This window comes from Cololabis saira, chromosome 3 (assembly GCF_033807715.1).
Source record: "Cololabis saira isolate AMF1-May2022 chromosome 3, fColSai1.1, whole genome shotgun sequence".
Classification (NCBI taxonomy): Eukaryota; Metazoa; Chordata; class Actinopteri; order Beloniformes; family Belonidae; genus Cololabis; species Cololabis saira.
Genome location: NC_084589.1, coordinates 54272959 through 54290458, shown reverse-complemented (window position 1 = coordinate 54290458; position 17500 = coordinate 54272959). Strand labels below are relative to the sequence as shown.

The 17500-nt window shown below is 40.0% G+C and overlaps 2 protein-coding genes across 3 annotated transcripts in view; one reads left to right on the top strand and one right to left on the bottom strand.

Annotated features, from left to right (window-relative positions):
• Nucleotides 1-7959, top strand: part of LOC133440801 (uncharacterized) — an 8344-nt gene extending 385 nt beyond the window's left edge. Inside the window, exons 2-13 of the mRNA XM_061718122.1 lie at nucleotides 822-955; nucleotides 1602-1731; nucleotides 2312-2475; nucleotides 2732-2888; nucleotides 3380-3472; nucleotides 3874-4029; nucleotides 4146-4310; nucleotides 4476-4535; nucleotides 4808-4867; nucleotides 5161-5217; nucleotides 5361-5414; nucleotides 7913-7959. Of these exons, the coding sequence (XP_061574106.1) occupies nucleotides 822-955; nucleotides 1602-1731; nucleotides 2312-2475; nucleotides 2732-2888; nucleotides 3380-3472; nucleotides 3874-4029; nucleotides 4146-4310; nucleotides 4476-4535; nucleotides 4808-4867; nucleotides 5161-5217; nucleotides 5361-5414; nucleotides 7913-7959 (1277 nt within the window). The remainder of the gene's footprint in view (nucleotides 1-821; nucleotides 956-1601; nucleotides 1732-2311; nucleotides 2476-2731; nucleotides 2889-3379; nucleotides 3473-3873; nucleotides 4030-4145; nucleotides 4311-4475; nucleotides 4536-4807; nucleotides 4868-5160; nucleotides 5218-5360; nucleotides 5415-7912) is intronic.
• A 2429-nt stretch (nucleotides 7960-10388) lies between these two features.
• Nucleotides 10389-17500, bottom strand: part of LOC133440538 (uncharacterized) — a 13500-nt gene continuing 6388 nt past the window's right edge. For both annotated transcript variants that reach the window (XM_061717827.1, XM_061717828.1), the window contains 11 exons: nucleotides 17083-17214; nucleotides 16584-16745; nucleotides 16332-16468; nucleotides 16136-16244; nucleotides 15917-15997; nucleotides 15642-15822; nucleotides 15097-15183; nucleotides 14314-14431; nucleotides 14098-14154; nucleotides 13468-13655; nucleotides 10389-12589 (listed from right to left, as the gene is read on the bottom strand). In XM_061717827.1, coding sequence (XP_061573811.1) covers nucleotides 12033-12589; nucleotides 13468-13655; nucleotides 14098-14154; nucleotides 14314-14431; nucleotides 15097-15183; nucleotides 15642-15822; nucleotides 15917-15997; nucleotides 16136-16244; nucleotides 16332-16468; nucleotides 16584-16745; nucleotides 17083-17214 — 1809 coding nt within the window. In that variant the 3' untranslated portion in view covers nucleotides 10389-12032. The remainder of the gene's footprint in view (nucleotides 12590-13467; nucleotides 13656-14097; nucleotides 14155-14313; nucleotides 14432-15096; nucleotides 15184-15641; nucleotides 15823-15916; nucleotides 15998-16135; nucleotides 16245-16331; nucleotides 16469-16583; nucleotides 16746-17082; nucleotides 17215-17500) is intronic.

The window sequence follows — 17500 nt, the reverse complement described above, 5'->3', positions numbered from 1 at the left end:
ATAAAAGTGTATTTTTACCATGTCTTTTGTTATAACAAAATGTAGTAATGGGCTTGATATCAAATTTCCATTGATTACTTAAGTTATAAGTCATATGGAGCTAGGGGGCACGGTGGCGCAGCTGGTAGTGCAGCCGTCTTACACCAAGAAGGTCCTGGGTTCGATTCCCCCCGGGGACGCTGTGGGCGCTGAAGTGCGTGTTAGTTCCCCCATGACTTCAGCTCCCACACCCTGGGTGGGGTTGGTGAATCCCTGTGTTCCCTTGGGTAGCTAATGGGAGCTACCCTCACAAAAACATGCACACAGTCAACCGGGGTGCCAGATGGGGTGGGGAGGATCCGGCCAGAATAACGTGATCCTTCCACGCTACGTCCGGCCGGAGGAGCCCCACCCTGTCTGGTGAAAAGATGCGCCCTGCTCACTCCTCAGGATAAGGAGGAGACCTGAGCTCAGTGCGGAGCCCACCCGGGGTTGGTAGAGGATGGCAATGCCATCTGTTAGGTAGGAGCACTGGGTGATAAGTCATATGGAGCTATACACATTTGACAGTATATACTGTCATCTGTAAACAAAAAAAACAAAAACAAAAAAACGATTCAAATGCACCTTAAACCTTTTTTATATTTTATATATTTTTTATATTTTGTATATTACTTATATTTCTGTATTTCTTATTGTTACTACTGCTATTTATCTTGCACTGGAGAGGTGATGCTACCTCTAATCTCGCAGTACCCAGGTACACCCAGGTACATTGATAATAAAGTATTCTGATTCTGATTCTGATTCATGATTAACTTCCCTTTTCCTTTTGAACCAAGGAAAACGAACGGTGATATCCCAAGGGGCCAAAGACATCCTCAAGGGGTACTACGAGAAGGGAATGAACCATGTTGGCTCACCCCTGATCAGTGAGGCCTCAACCAAATTGCTGTTAAGCAAAAATATCATAGAGGTTTGTTTTATGGCTATTAAGTTAACAAATTGCCAAATGTTGCACCAGTGCTTGCAATAATGGAACGTAGCAAAAACCTGCACGAGGGAATAGGGAATTTGTATTTCTAATGTTATCAGGCATACACACTTGTTGCATCTTGGCATTATTTGTCTTTTTGAATCATATATGTAGCAGAGACTAAATGTTGAGGTTCTCTGAGATTAACATGCCTAACCTTAAGTTAGTTGGTGTAGGAGAAGAGGCAGAGGACAGGGTCAGTTGGAGGTAGACAATTTGCTGTGGTGAACTCCGAAGGGAACGGCCGAAAGGAAACGTATAGTCTCAGACGTGCATAACTCCTGCAGATTCAGAATTGCCTCCTGGTTTGTCCAGCCACGTATGGCCAATCAGAGACACTTGCTTTGGCAATGTAAACTTTGAGTGTCAGTGTGCCTTCCGCCTTCCCTGCTATACAAATTGCTCCAATGAACTGCAGCAGCAAATGAGGTATCTAGGTTTTTATGTCTGTGCTCTGGACCCCTGATAGCTACTATTCCATCCTGCTAGCAGTGGACAGACCTCTAGTGTCTGCATCTGTTTTATCTGTGCTCTCATATCCTTGTAAGCTTTTTAGTTACTTTAATTTGGTCTTTTTTTTTTTCAGAATTGGATCGGAAATTACAGAAGGACCCTCCACTCCACCCAGTCATCATATTCTCAAAAGCCAAAACTGCTGGTTCGAGAGTTGTCCGGATACAACCTCTTCTGCAGAAACATGATGAAAAAGACCAGGGGTAAGTGATATTGTAAACTAAAGCATATAGGCTCTATGGTTGGTTTACACCCAAATGCACCTTCATCTACTGTATTAGTGACTATGGATAGGAGCTCAGTCAGTGGAGCTCTTGTCTTTGGACCACATGTTAATGGGTTAACAATTTACAATTTAGGCATTTAGCAGACGTTCTTAATCCAGAGCCATTTACACTAAGCAAGAGTACAATACATCAAATACATTTAATACCTACTAGGCAGTTATCATGGGTAAATACTAAATACTATACAGTGCTCCACAATGTACTAAACAGTGCAAAGTTTACGAAACAAAAGATTAGAAAGTCTATGTAAGCTTCTACATAGACTAAGCTTATCTAAGTCTACAAGCAAACTATCTAAAAAGTTCAGGTTGATTTTTTTTTTTTTTTTCTTTTTTTTTGGCCAAAATGGCCCATAGCAATTGGGGTGGCTTTGGGTTCATGACCAGAGTGGGATTGAGCCCCTGACCTCAATCACAGGGCAGACACTAACCACAATGTTGGTGAGCTTGTTAAGTTTGACTACAAGATAATTTATTAAATTCCCTTAATTATCCAGGTGAAATTAAAGACCTGAGTGCCTGGTCCCGCTTGCCTGCAGAAGAGAAGGCACTCTATAATGAAGAGGCAGCTGCTCTTAAAGCTGAAAGAAGTGCAGAAGCCCTCAGTCCGGAGATGAGGGAACTAAAGATCTCAAGACATCTCAATCAAATCAAGAAAGAGGTTTGTCAGAGCTACTGTATTTCTTCAAGGTGACCATGCAGTTGTAGTAAGGGCTCGTACACATGGTACCTCATTTTTCTACATGTATTTTCACTAATAACCAACATTTTCGTGTCATGTCACAGCTGCACAGTTCATGGTGGTATAAGATGTTTAGTACTAACCTATGGGTCACTTTGATTTGTTAGTTGTCCATGCAACATTCTTTCTAAGACCCAGTAATATGTTTTTGTTATCCTCCCTATTCTTTCCACAGGTGACCATGTTGGAGACGCTAGGGGTGGAAGTGGTCACCTTGGCGTTCAACCGCTTCAGCATGGACCCAAACGTTAAAGTTCAGCATATTGCAAGCAGGAAGGCGGAAGCCTTTCTTAATGATGCCTCGATCAGAGCATTTGGGATTTTCTTAGCTGGTAATGTCTTTAGAAGAATGCATCGCTGTATTTTCATGCTAAGCATAGACTGAATTGGTGGCATGTAAGCAGTTTCATGACATTTCTCAAGTGTTTAGAGTAACACTTACTTTAATTTCAGCCTTTTTATTGGGTTACTGTGCAGTGCTTAAAGTCATAAGTGATAACGTTGTGTCAATTAGAGTTGTCAACTAGACCAAATTGCGTTTAGCTTGGATGCACAGAAAATTAAATGGATTTTAAATTGTATATGTATACCGCAGTGACTGGCTTGGTGTACAAACAAAACTACATGTACTTGGATATTATTTTGACCTTGAAGTACTTTCAATATTAGATTTCTTTTTTTTTTTTTTTTTTTTTTTTGATGATGATGATAATTCTACATACATGCATGACAATGTGGATTATGTAAAGTAATTTGTTCATATAGCTAATATAGTTTGTTCTCTAGCTTATTGAATTAATATAATTTTTGTCAATATGTTTAGACACGTCATCTGCAGCCACTGCAGGATCATCTACAGAAAAAGAAAAAAAAGACTTGATGAAGAAGGTGCAAGAACTCTTCAACATGAAATATAGTAAGGCTATTTATGGCATCATCAGATGCAATTAAAATTTCAAAAGATCACACATTCCTTTTAGAATATACACCTCAATGAATACGTTGCCAGGTACTGTTCAACCTTAGTCTAGCCTAGTTCCAATGTACAGTCTTGCATAGTTGTTCAACTTCTTAGCAAATGGTCTGATATACAGAAATAACTGAGCACTGAGAATGCTGTGATTAACAATCTGTATCAAGCATTCAACTAGGCCATGGCGTGTAATGCTTCGCGATAATGCAACGGCTATGTCCTTGCCAGCACACATGTAACGTTCTATATCATATATGATGATCAAGGCTGCAATGTGCTTATTGACATCTCTCTCGCCCTCTTTCTCCCTTCTCTCTCTTTCCTTACGTATCCTTACTTTAAAGACGAGGCAGGTGGGACTGGGAAACTTCCCTACAAGAAGGCGATCGTGCAGGCTACTGGTCTTCCCCAAGGAATGACATTGCGAAAGCCCAACTTTTATGGGAAAGACCAGCTCAAGGCAATCCTGGAAAATGCACACCAGATTTCGCTTCAAATAAGTAGGTAGTTTTTATACGACATTGTGAAGTAAACTCATGACTTGCGTATTAGCATACTGTTTTGTCAATGTCTGTTGCTTAGCCAAATGGAAAATGTCTAATGTCTCTTTAACCAGGAAAAGAGTTGGATCCAGAAGGCCTGTCACCCTCTCCAGGTCGTCCTCAGACAAGCCTTCCAGTCATCCCGGTTCTCCATACATCCGGCCAGCTCGCCGGTGCTTTGTCCTCCCAATCCCTTACACAAGGTCCAGAAAGCCAGTCACCCCAATCCCTTACACAAGGTGTGGAACAAATGACAATATTGGTGATGACAATCAGACAGTTGTTTTGAATTATTGTGTAATGTAACTATACAACCTCCATGCTCCATGATCCAGAATCTATTATGCCATGATAATATGTACTTGAATTAAATTATACTTGTTCTTGTGTTCTTTCATCACCAGTGAAGAAAAAGAAAAAAGGAGGAAGTAGGAAACGGAAGGCTGTAGTGGAGCTATCTCAAGGTAAGATACTTTATCGTCAATGACTTTGAGAAGGCAGCACAGATTCTAATAATAACAAATTATTTCTATAGCACTTATTTCAGCTTCGCTTCATCTTGTGTACTAGTACATAAGAGTCAACTTATTTAAGCTTGGCTTCCTTCAGAGGGGGGGGGGGGGGGAGGGGGGGCTTAGCTGACAGCTTTTTCATCGTTACCTCAAAGCAAAAGCTGTACATGTTATACCAGTTGACTTTTCTTTTGTGTATTTAAAACTTTTCTATGTTTTTGTAGTTGAAGATGACGCCATTGTGAACGACCCTACCAAAATATTTATGGCCATGATGGAAGATGGTAAGTATCAAATACGATGAATTATAAGCTAATGGTTACATTTTGAATGGATGTTTGGTGTTTTAATACCTATTAATTTTCCTTGCCATTAACTTTTACTTGGCAAGGTAAGTTTATATGGCAAACAAATGTGCCCTCCCCGCGCAGCCATGTTCATACACACAACAGGAACTTCCTAGAAGATTTTTTGAATTTGTTATGCAATGTTAACTGATTTTTCTGAATATTTACACAGCTATCTGTGTTAATTCTACAAGCCTACTACTAGTGATGATGCTACTACTACTTTTTAGGTTCAGGCCCCAGCAGCCGACAGCCCCCAGATGATGAGAACAATAATTCTGACGATGGTACGCTTTTTGCAGTTATTCACTATTTGACTTTGCTCTGGAAAATAACTAAGACTTTTATTTGATGAATCTGCACAAAATAGTCTTAGTTTTGAAATGAAATGAGAAATATATATGGGGTTAAAAACTTTTAATTTTTGTAGGTACAGAGGACGGGAGTCAACAGCACGCTGACGACACCAAGGAGGCTGTTGGAGGTACCCATTTTTACCATTTTGCTATATATTAACTCATCACATTCAGTGTTCAGTTGATTTGACCAATGGGAACTAATTGCTTTTTTCCACTCAAAGATAACCTGTGCAACGTCTGTGGATGTGATTGGGAGGATGCTGACAAAAACCTTTACAAAAAGTGGCGTGCCTGGTCCCAATGCACTGTCTGCAACGGGTGGTGTCACACTGCTTGTAGCTTTAAAAATCAAAAATGTTTTCATTGCAGGGAAGGGTGACCAGATCCAAACTCAAAGAGGGGCATCTAGTTTTGTTCTTGTTTTTTTTTATTTAACTTGTTCATGCACTTTTGTTGCTTTTTTTTTATTTAACTTGTTCATGCACTTTTGTTGCTTTTTTTTTATTTAACTTGTTCATGCACTTTTGTTGCACTTTTTTTATTTAACTTGTTCATGCACTTTTTTGCCTTTAATAAATAGAAGTTGTTCAAAGATTGTGTTCATTAACTTTTTCATAAGTCAAATGGACCCATCATGTGTACAGTACACTTTTCAGAGGTGAATAATGTGTATGTATGTATTCTATAGAAAAAGCCCATACCTTGCTAATATTACATGCTAAAAGTAAGATTTTTGGAGATAAAATTGCAATTTCTAGTCTGGGCAAGGACAAAGAATTCTAAGGTAAGTTACATTTGACAAGGAGTAATACATTCTGCACCTGGATATAGACACCGAGTGGAACTGGAATCTGAACAGCGAATATATGAATCGATACTGCACAGTATCTAAATATAAATGCACAGCAACTGTGAGTCATTGTACAGTAAAGTGTATAGTATCTAAATCTGAAATAGCCTATCAACTGAATATAGTATGCAGTCTATCAATGAATAAAGAGTACAATCAATGTATATGAATCAGTATACAGCATAGAATGTACAACATCTATCAACATACATAAATGTGCAGCCTATCATGCACATAGTGTAGGCTACAGTCTGAACAGTGAATATATTAATCAATCTAAATTAATATAGATCAACAGTTACTTAATATATTTATGTGCAGTCACTCCCTGATCACAACGTTAGTCCTTTGATCCGGTACAGTACCTATACAATAGGTATGTAGGCTACTGACTTCTTAAGAGTGAATATGCTGATGATTTGGTCATCCTCAGCCCATGCAGTGCTGGTCTCCAACAGCTCCTGGGAATATGTACGCAGTATGCTGCTGATTTTGATATATACAATGCAAAAAAGAGTAAGGTTGTGATTGTTAGAACCAGAGGTGACAGGCAATCAACCTTCCCAGACTTCTATATTGCCGGTACTATCCTCTGTGTGTAATGAGTATGTGTACCTGGGACATGTTATTTCTGATGAAATAACATGAATTAAATACTTACCTGCTGTATTCTACTGCCCTTATTTTTAATAGCTTGTGCTCTTACAACGCCATATTAAAACAAATTATAAACCACATTAACACTTCATAGAAACAAAATAGATCGAGGGATGGATGAGGTAGGAAAGATCTGTTTTGAAACGTGGCTTAATACGTTACGGCATTGAACCAACCCTTCCTGTCGCCGAGATAGGCAGCAGGACAAAACGTTAAAATAGCACTAATAAATGCATATATTGATCTTGTCCATCACATACATCTACTCACGATATAAATATACATTTTATGGTCACACTTTGTCTGTTGAAAAATGAGCGGATATATCATTTCTGAACCCTAATGTCAACATCTGTTATGGGATTCTGTTATAGTGGGAGTCCCCGCCCCCTCCGGTGTTGTCATGGTAACGTTTTGCCCCGACTGTTAAACAGGAAGTGCTGTACAGCTGATGTCTCGAACGTTAACCGTTGAACGTTAATTAAAGCAGAGACGTTCAATAAACTGTATAGAGTATCTTTGATTAAAGTACTGCTGAAGTGATAGACACGCTCCATGTCTCCTCTCCATTTATTGAACACAAACAACATCTTAACCCTAAACCGGAAGGAGGTTACCAGAACTTTTTAACTTTTTTTAAAAACATTTTTTAAGATGTGTTTGCATAACTTAAACACACAGAAATGTATTAGCACTATGATATATTATAAATTTGATCATCCAGGATCATCCTGTCAGACTGGGGAAGCGGTTAAAGGGTCTCTAAATAGCCATGTTAAGTTAATGGGAAAATTTCAAAAGGTGAAACAATCAGTATTTAAAGGGGAAAATAAACTCTGAACTGGTCCAAATTGAATAGTATGACTGTGTATAATACTATCATCGATATCTTAAAGAAATCTGGCCACAAAATACTCGTTAAAAGATTTTGACTGATTGTTTCCAGCTCAGCCCCTTAAACAGGTCTCTGAATATACAAGTCAAACCTCTATGATGTGTACCAACAAGAAAATCAAACTTTGTCGTAGGACAACAGTGAAGACATCGTTGGAAAGGTCTTAACCTCAGGAGCAACATATGTCCATATCAGATTTGTGGGCAATTCCTGCTCCCCAGGTGTGCCCTTTGAACCTTGTACATGTGACACTTTTGAAGGCCTATAATTCAACAACAAAATATGCTAGAGACATGGGGTCAACAGTTTTGGAAAGCTCTGCACCTCTACTATCATGCCCGACAGTAGTCCAATAGGGGGCGCCACTGAATAGGGTCAAAACCTATAAAAAACATGATTTCACCCTCTTACCAATACAAAAGTCAAAATCAGACCGAACAGGCGTGCTTCCCACCCTTAAAAACATATAATAAGCTTGCAAAGTTCGTGATCACAGTTTTATATAAGCGCTAATTCATTGGAACTACAAAAGCTATGACGTAGCACAATGCTGTGTATTGTAACTTGGCGCAAATTGTAGTTCTGTAACCTCTTCCGGTTTAGGGTTAAGATGTTGACATTAGGGTTCCGAAATAATATATCCGCTCATTTTTCAACAGACAAAGTGTGACCATAAAATGTATATTTATATCGTGAGTAGATGTATGTGATGGAAAAGTTCAATCTATGCATTTATTAGTGCTATTTTAACGTTTTGTCCTGCTGCCTATCTCGGCGACAGAAAGGGTTGCGTTCAGTGGCGTAACTATTAAGCCACGTTTCAAAACAGATCTTTCAGACCTCATCCCTCGATCTAGGCTATTTTGTTTCTATGAAGTGTTAATGTGGTTTATAATTTGTTTTAATATGGCGTTGTAAGAGCACAAGCTGTTAAAAATAAGGGCAGTAGAATACAGCAGGTAAGTATTTAATTTAGGAGTGTCATCAAACCACACTTTTAAATTGAAGTACTGCTCTGATCGTCACATATAGACGGGATTACATTGGAAGTGTCATACAATTTGGTGTATTCTATTTGTGTCTGAAAATTTCTCGCTAGAAATGTCATCAAACCATCTTTTAAATTGAAGTAGGCCTATATGCATTTAAAAAAAAAAAAGAGGAATGGGGAAGCCGCTCGCGGTGATCACCTGCTCCGAGCGTCAAATCTAGCCGCAGACGGGATTACATTGCAGCCAATAGGAGCCTATTTGCGCCTCCGGAGTGAGACTGTGTTGCGTCATTAATCATTGTCTGATAATGTCTCTGAATGATTGCTATAAACACTGGTTTGTGCTAAAGGTGTATTTATTATTATACTAAATATTAATATTATGATTAATATAAATAATTTCAGCATTATTATTATTATTATTATTATCATTATTATTATTATTATCATCATCATTGTTATTATTATTATTAGTATCATTATCATTATTATTATCATCATTCTTATTATTATTATCATTCTTCTTCTTCATCTTCTTCTTCATCTTCTTCTTCTTATTATTATTATTATTAATATTACTATTATCATTATAATTATTATTCGGGGGCATCCGTCACGTGATCAGGATCCCCCCTCGTCACTCTATGACGTAGAGGGGACGCCCAGGGAATCCCCTGTGGTTGACGAAATGGGAGAAACTTAAAATATCGCCTGTCTCTTCTTAAAACAGCGTTAAAAACGGGCTTTTACAAACTGACATTAAAAATCAGTACCTTGCGCGACAAAAATGCATAATTTAGCCACTATAACAAAGAATAATATATAAATAATAATAATGTCATAATTCGTGTATATATCACGACCACGGACCCCATTGACTTTGCATAGTACCATCCGTGGTGGTCAGATTAAAACCTCATTAAAACACTGCTAAAACAGCGTTAAAAACGGGCTTTTACAAACTGACATTAAAAATCAGTACCTTGCGCGACAAAAACGCATAATTTAGCCACTATAACAAAGAACAAAGTGGTGAGAGGTCGTGGGCATTTCACGGATTTTTGTGAGATCAGGTTGCTCAGGTGCTAGAGTGGGTCGTCCAATGATCCGAAGGTCGGCGGTTCCAATCCCGCTCCATCCCAGTTACTGTCGTAGTGTCCTTGGGCAAGACACCTTACCCAGCTTGCCCCTGTGAATGTGTATGGCGCGGAATGGCAGCCACGCTTCTGTCAGTCTGCCCCAGGGCAGCTGTGGCTACAAAATGTAGCTTACCACCACCAGTGAGAATGTGTATGAATGAATATTGGTCTAAGTGTAGCACTTTGAGATTCATTGAATGGAAAGTGCGTTACAAGTTAAATGCATTATTATTATTGCATTGGGCTAGCCTACTTATAAGACAAATAATTAGAGCATGTACAATAACTCTTATTTTGATCCGTTTGCCTGTTCTCTCCTAATGGTACCAACATCAATACAGCATGGAATTGTGGACATTGTGGCAGTCTCATCATCTCAGTTAATTGATCCAAGTTGTATTCATTTGTTTGAAGATATTTTTGTATTCGTAACCTAAATCTGCAAAGTAGTTGAGTAAAACAACAGTGTCCCTGTGATGTAGTGGAATAAAAACAGTGTACCGGTAATACAATTGATGAAACACAATGAAAGTACAAGTTTTTACACTTTATTACATAAAATGCACAACAAACATTAAATGTTATGGACTCTCGCATTTGCCATAACAAAACACTTCACGAGAAAATGAGTTAACTCCATATACTAACAGCTTCTTCTCTACACTGTGCCCCTCTCTCTCACCTTGATACATACACTTGATACACTTGATACACCAGCCTGACAGCGATTGGTGGGGAGCGCTCCATTGGTACGTTCATTGGTGGGGAGCGTCAGGCTGGAGTAACGGGACTGCAGAGGGAGGAGGAACAAACAGACAGACAGGCGCGCACACATACAAACAAATAACATATCCCCTATCCCTGCATCCGTAACAGGACTGCTCTTTCTTTTTACGTGAAAAGAAACACTTAGGCTGCGTCACAATACTCCCCCTCGCCCTAGTTTTCTTCACTAACCCTAACTTTTGCGCGTTCCCGTGAAAGTAGTGGTGTCCCAATTCCTCTTTTCACCTAGGGGGAGGGGGCATAACGAGGGTGAGGGGCTGAGAATAGCCCCTTCAAATCGAGGGATTTCAGATGCTGACTTGGCGAGCGAGGGGGTATGAGAATTTCCCAGAATGCTTTTGCCGTCGGCTCTGCGTCGATTTGACTCGCCGACCGAAGGCAAACAGGCAGACTCGTCTCAGAGAAATAGAGAGAAATAATCCTGTGACTCGTCAGATTTGTTTTGGATGTTTCTGATATAATAGTCTTCAGAAACCACAAAGTAATCCAGCTGTTATCTGTGTAATTTAAACACTTTCAGATAAAGTTGTAGAAGATCACGCCAGAATAAAGGGATGTATGGTTCCGCGTTACACCAACGCAGAGCCTACGGCAGAGGTTACGTAACCTACGCCGTAAGGTCTGCGTCGATGTACGCGGCGACGCGCGCCGTACGCCGTACCCTACGCCGTAGGCTCTGCGTCGATTAAACACGGACCCAAACTCCGGAGCCGGCAGACAGAAATCTCTAAATTTCGAAGCAAATTTCTTAACAGGCGTAGCTACAACTGTTAGATTTCATCTATTAAACCAACATATTCCTAAATGATTTATTTCAGCCGGCGTGATTCTCAACAGAGCTGCGTCCCGGGAGAGAGTTTCTCTCCCGGGGCTGACGCAGCAGCTTGACCCGGCGGACACGTCTGATCTCGGGCTGTGAGCTGAGGCTGCTCCCCGGGGCCGGCGGCTCTTCTCATCTCCGAAAACATCGGGTCAAATTTCTTAACAGGCGTTATTTGGATAAACTGAGCCCAGGTTGCGGATCTTAAGGTTACCTTTATACCTGAAAAAATATTAGAACTTAATAAAGTGCCATATTAACAGCGCTACAGCTGAAATTAAAACAGCTTTTGGCTCTCTGCTTCCTGATCAGGTTAGGGATGAAAACGAGGGGGAGTAGGAGAAATGGGACAGGCACCTGGGCCAAGTGCCCTAGATGTCAAGTGCCCTAAAATCTCCCCCTTCTTTTTTAGGGCTTAGGGAAGAAAAGAAGTGCGAGTGGAGAAAAGAAGGGCGAGTGAAGGAGAATTGGGATTGGCCCTTAGCCTCTCCACGCCGTCTGCAGACACTATTGGACTGAAGTGTCAGGAATAACTGAACAATTGAGTTTGAGAGAGAGAGAGAGAGAGAGAGAGAGAGAGAGAGAGAGAAATTATGAGCAGTCTTTCACTCAGGCAAGGAATGATGCACTGCTTGGTCCTCCTCTTCATCATAATCCTCCTCTTCGTCCGTACTAATGTCAGAGTCAGCGCTGTTCACCTCATCAATGACATCTGTACTTCTGAGAAGATTGACAAGATTGACATATTTTGAGTGAAGGAACAAAAACTCTCTTTTCTTGGCAAGCAATGCAGCACGGGCTCCTTTGTCCTCTCTAGAGGACACCGACGGCAAACTGTCTGGTAAGAGGCATTTCTCAACCTCTACAAGCTGCTTCTCATAGAACAGCTTGCCTGCCATGCATTCCTCCGACAAGTACTCTCTCTCTTCTGATGCCCTTTCGGCGGTGTTCAACAAAACAAAAAGTCTCTGTTTGACGGATATGTCCGCATCTTTTTCGGAGTGGACCATGGTTGACCAGATGGGGTTGTCAATCTGGATGACTTCATGGTACACCAAGGCGCTAGATGTTCCTGTGGAGTTGTACTCTTTGACCTTGTTCTTGATCTTCTGGCCAACCACATTGATCTTTTTAGACAATCTGATGGCTATCTTCTGTCCATCTGAAAAACAAAGGATTCATACATTTTCATTATTTATTCAACCATTAAAATTCACATTGAGACTCAGGTCTCTTTTACAAGAGAGAAGAGGCAAATAATAGCACACACCTCTGACAGTAACCTCACATACAGGACAACATTTGTTAAGTACAGTACCCACTGCCTATAAAGCGCAAGGAGTAACAGGAACGTCAAATAAAGTAAAACTAAGCAACAATCTCTGCTACTAAACTAATATAAAACATGTGCTACTGTATATGTCAAAGCAGGGGTGTCTGGAAAATGTGCCCATGGCATCATTTTAAAAATCAATAGAATCACAGAAGCCACTTTTAGTTTAGTCTATAAGTCATTCCAGGGTTCCTCAAAATAACAATCATAACAAAACAATGAGTGTCTTACGCCTATGCACAATGCCCAAAGACAGCCAGTGTTGCAACAATGACATAACTGGGTAGAGTGCCCAGCAGATGAGGCAGATTTTACTCTGAAAAGCTCTGCCTTCCATTAATCACCGAAACCTGGAGGCATAATCTTACTTTCCCTTAGAAGTGTTTGAGTGCTTGGTTAAGTCAGAAATTAGTGTGCATGCACGAAACAAGGAGATCGCTAACCCTAACCCTCGCTGAAAGGAAAAAACAAAAACAAAATGAATAGCCAACTATTATTCTAGGTAGAGGTCTTCAAGATCCAAAAATACCCGGGGTCCGAACCGAACCAGGGCCAGTTCGGAGTAACCCTCATGTGTCTCGGACCTCAGGTAATGACTGAAACCCGAGAAACCCGCCAATTGGCCGCCACAGCTGTCTATCAAAAAGACAGCCCCCCCCCAGCAGGACGATTTTTTTGTTTAAATGACAATTGATAGATTTACTTACCAGCATATTTTCTCACCAGGCCGCATAGGAACCTGCGCTCCAAGACCAGCCTGTACATTGCCTGCAGTGCGTGCTGCCGTTTCTTGTCATCTATGGCACTTAGGAGGTGTCTAGATGCTTCAGTGTTTAAAGTCCATCTTCCCCCAACATGACGTTTCCTCTCAATTGTCTGAAGCTGCCTCTCTGACCTGTAAATTGAATGTAAGCTGTGACATGGATGTAAGCAGTGACATCAGTGGCAATGCCCAGCTGTAATTCCCAAGGAAGTGGAAAAATGAATTGAATGTTGTAACGTCAACCTAGTGCAACATTTCAAAGTACACATTTAAAAGCATGAGCACAAACTAGACAGCTGGACAGCTTCCATTAAGAAGTGAAGACATTTTGCCAGTTGTATGGCAAAATTAAGAGCCGTCCCTGATAAGATTAGTGAAACTGTCTCTTAATGGCCGGAGATCTAACAATCGGCCCCAAACATTAATTTCCCTTCATTGTCTATGGCGTTTTTAAAACAAATACAAAAAAACAAACATTACTCTCAAACACTATATAGTCCGTCTATTGTTAAGAGCGCTTCTGCCCAATACAGAAGTAATCCCCACACAAATGTACAGACTAATGTGTACTTACTTTTCCAAACGTGCTCTGAGCTCAGGATCAGAGGTGGCCATGCGGTTCAAGACTTCCCTGGGAAAAAAAGACAAAATTTGTTCAGTGGGACGTCAGCTGATTCATTAATTTACATGGTACCCTTACCATTTATGGTACTACACTACAAAGATGTGCTTGCAACATGTAAGACATTTACAATGATAAACAGAAACATGTTGTGCTGCACACACTCACAGATGCTGGTGTTCCAGTAGTTTCTGAACATAGTCCTCCTCCCACGTCCAATCAATCGTTTTCTTTGCCTCCGACTTATAATGTTCTGCCCAACGCTGTACATCCAGCTCGGTGAGGCCTTTCAAGAAAACAATGTAAGTGTTAAATAGGCCTACATTCTGACAGCACTCATTGACAGTGTGTGTACTCAGTAACAGGAGTCTCCATGTCTCTCCAGGTCTATTAATCTGGAAATGCATTTTCAGGTCAGAACAGCAATTCACGGAGGACACAGATTAAACAACTGAAATTGGAAGTGATAAAGAAATGAGCTGACATAATGGGAAGACTAATTGAAGCCAATACATGGGTACTCTTGTGATTGGGGGAAATTGTCGACCCACCTGAAAATCTATTTTCGGTTTATTAAATAGTGGGAGAGACTGGAGGCTTTCTCAAAGTGGGTGCAGCGACAAAGTCCAGGGGTGATCAAGTTTATCAATAGTGATCAAGTCAGGGACCAGAAGATTCAGTAACAGCTTCTATCGCACAGCAGTCACACTCAAGAAATTATCTTTTGATGCGATATACGTTTTTTGCTGTCTTGAGTTAAGTGCAATAACAGCTGCAATTACATGATTATTGTGCTATATAAATGTAAGGTTACCTTGGGTGAAATGAAAACGTTTTAACCTGGGGTGCCCCAAGCCAAAAGTCATTTTCAGTTCTAAAATGACTAAGGAGCATCCCCAAATACCATGTCCTTGACGATCAAATTTGAGGAAAAAAAAATAAATAAACTACCTGTTTGTTTCATGATTTCAGCAATTTCTGTCTTTGCTTCCTCTTCAACTGAATTGGTTTTCTCAGCTTTGGAACACAGGGCTTTGGCTATAAAAATGAGAAATGGGACATTTACTCATGTGGTTTCACAAATAGACTAAAGTAATTCACTTTTAGGTTTTCAACACAGGTTTGTTAACATGCATCTTTTGTGTTAGATGTCTCAAACTCTCTAGCCAAACATTGCATTATTGTCACAGGTGTAATACATGGCCGACGGTTAAAATCTGGTAAGTCGGCGGTTGATCCAGGTTTCTGATTATTCCCACGTTGAGTACAGAACTGAGACTGAAGAAATTACCCCTCTCTCTAATATGCTACTGTAGTCACTTAATTCAATGCATTTAATTCTGACTGGTCGTAAATGTTACCGCATCTAACCTGTGGTACATTTTCTGAGAAATTCCACAGAATCCTTTCAAACACTATGCCAACATTTAAAATTTTAGTAAATTATGGGAATGCTGGATCTAAGATCAGAGGAAAAAAAACATACCCTTTATTACCTTGGTTTTTTCTTATTTTTTCACTGTAGTGTAGCAGTGCATCGGTCAGCAGGTCAATTCGGTGGGATGGGGTCATTTCCTTTGTCACTTTTCCGAAGCGACGTAGGAATGACCATAACCTCTCCAATTGCTCCCCATCACAAAGACCGGCACCCTCAACATTCCTACATGCGTGGGAAATCTAGAAAAGATTGAACCAAAGCGAGATGTAAATATTCAACTTCGTTAATACCGTCTCACAAAATGCTTATAACAAAACTAACAATAACCCTTACCTGACAAGCAACACCATGTCCATAAGCATGGAATGCAGGGACAGCGATTGTGGTGTTGTCCAGAAGATTCGGGAAAAACTTCTGAAAGAAAATGTGAAATGAGAATACTTTATTACTTAAGCCATACACTAAATGTATTGTAGATGTTTTGACTAAGAGTCCAGCTGTGTTTCACTGTTGTTTAGCCATTACAGATTCAAAACATGCAGATCATATTACCTCCAAATGAGGCTTCAACTTGCATCCTATGTCATACATGAAGACAAGTTTTTTATTTCCCCCCAGATCTTCTTGCAGCTCCTTCATCAGGTAGACTGCATTCGAAAGGCTAGAGAAAAGATCCAAATGTGAACTGAATCTGGATATTTTAATCAACTTTGTATGAAATTTGGATTGCCATGGATATTTGCTATACCTCTCGCCTCTCTTAAGACTAAGAAATCTCCGTGGATGTTCGTGCTTACAGGCCATGCCAAACACTCCGGTTTCATCCAATTTGGCATTTTTTAATTTTGACCTGAGCGCACTGCCAGCTTGAAAGTTGGCACAACCCTGTAAAGATTGGAAAGTAATAATTACTCTCTCGTGAATTGAGAATCCACAGTATTAACAATTTCTTACATCACATTAAGAAAAATCAAATTATGAAATATAGTCAAAATAGTACCTCCTCAGGTGTATGTTGCTGTTCTTTTACAAAGGCATCAACATCATCTTGTGGCGAGAAAAAGCGATTATTGTGCTTCGGTCCCTCAAAACTTCTCCCAGAAGACTTCTTTCTTGGTAGGCCAAACAGCCCATCTGCAGCCAGAACCAGAACTCCATCTTCCTATGACAAATAAGGATTAAAATGTATGACAATAGGTATGTGTTGGTGATACAAATTAAATATTACAAGGGCTGTTGCAATTACAAAAACATTACGTAACTATACTATATATATATTATGATCCTGATTTCTTTAGTGGTACTCAAAATACATTTTCAGTACACAAATTAACCACACTAAACAACAACAACAATCCAGACCCAGCTATCTGCATTATGTTTGGTAGCATTTGTCATTTTGTGACTGAGAAAAGTAAAGCTTTATTCAAGGGTTCTGTAGCCAATAAATACATTCTACTAGTGAATTAAATAAAAATCAATAATTTAACATGGCATACTTGTGGACAAATGGGACACTGTGCGCCATCAGTGACATCAGCCCCAAGATGGCGCAGTGTAGTCATCTGGTATCGCAGATGCCGATATTCTTCGTAGGATTCTTTTACCAGATGGCGGTAAAGGTCCTGGCACTGTAATGCAAACATTCAACGTTCACAACAGGGCTGTCACTAATGAAACACGTTTTCCAAATAAGGTAGTGATGTTAAACAGTAGAGATGCTCCGATAATGGGCCATATTGGCTGATATTCACTCTGATCATATAATTTACCCTATCTGGAGAAACTGATCTTTTACACCATTTAAGTGGTATAAATCCCAATCTCTCTCTCACACACAGTATAACATAGATTTGCATTTTTGTGAAAGGCCTGAACATTCTCCCCATATACAGGAACAGTTTTGTAATTTGGGAA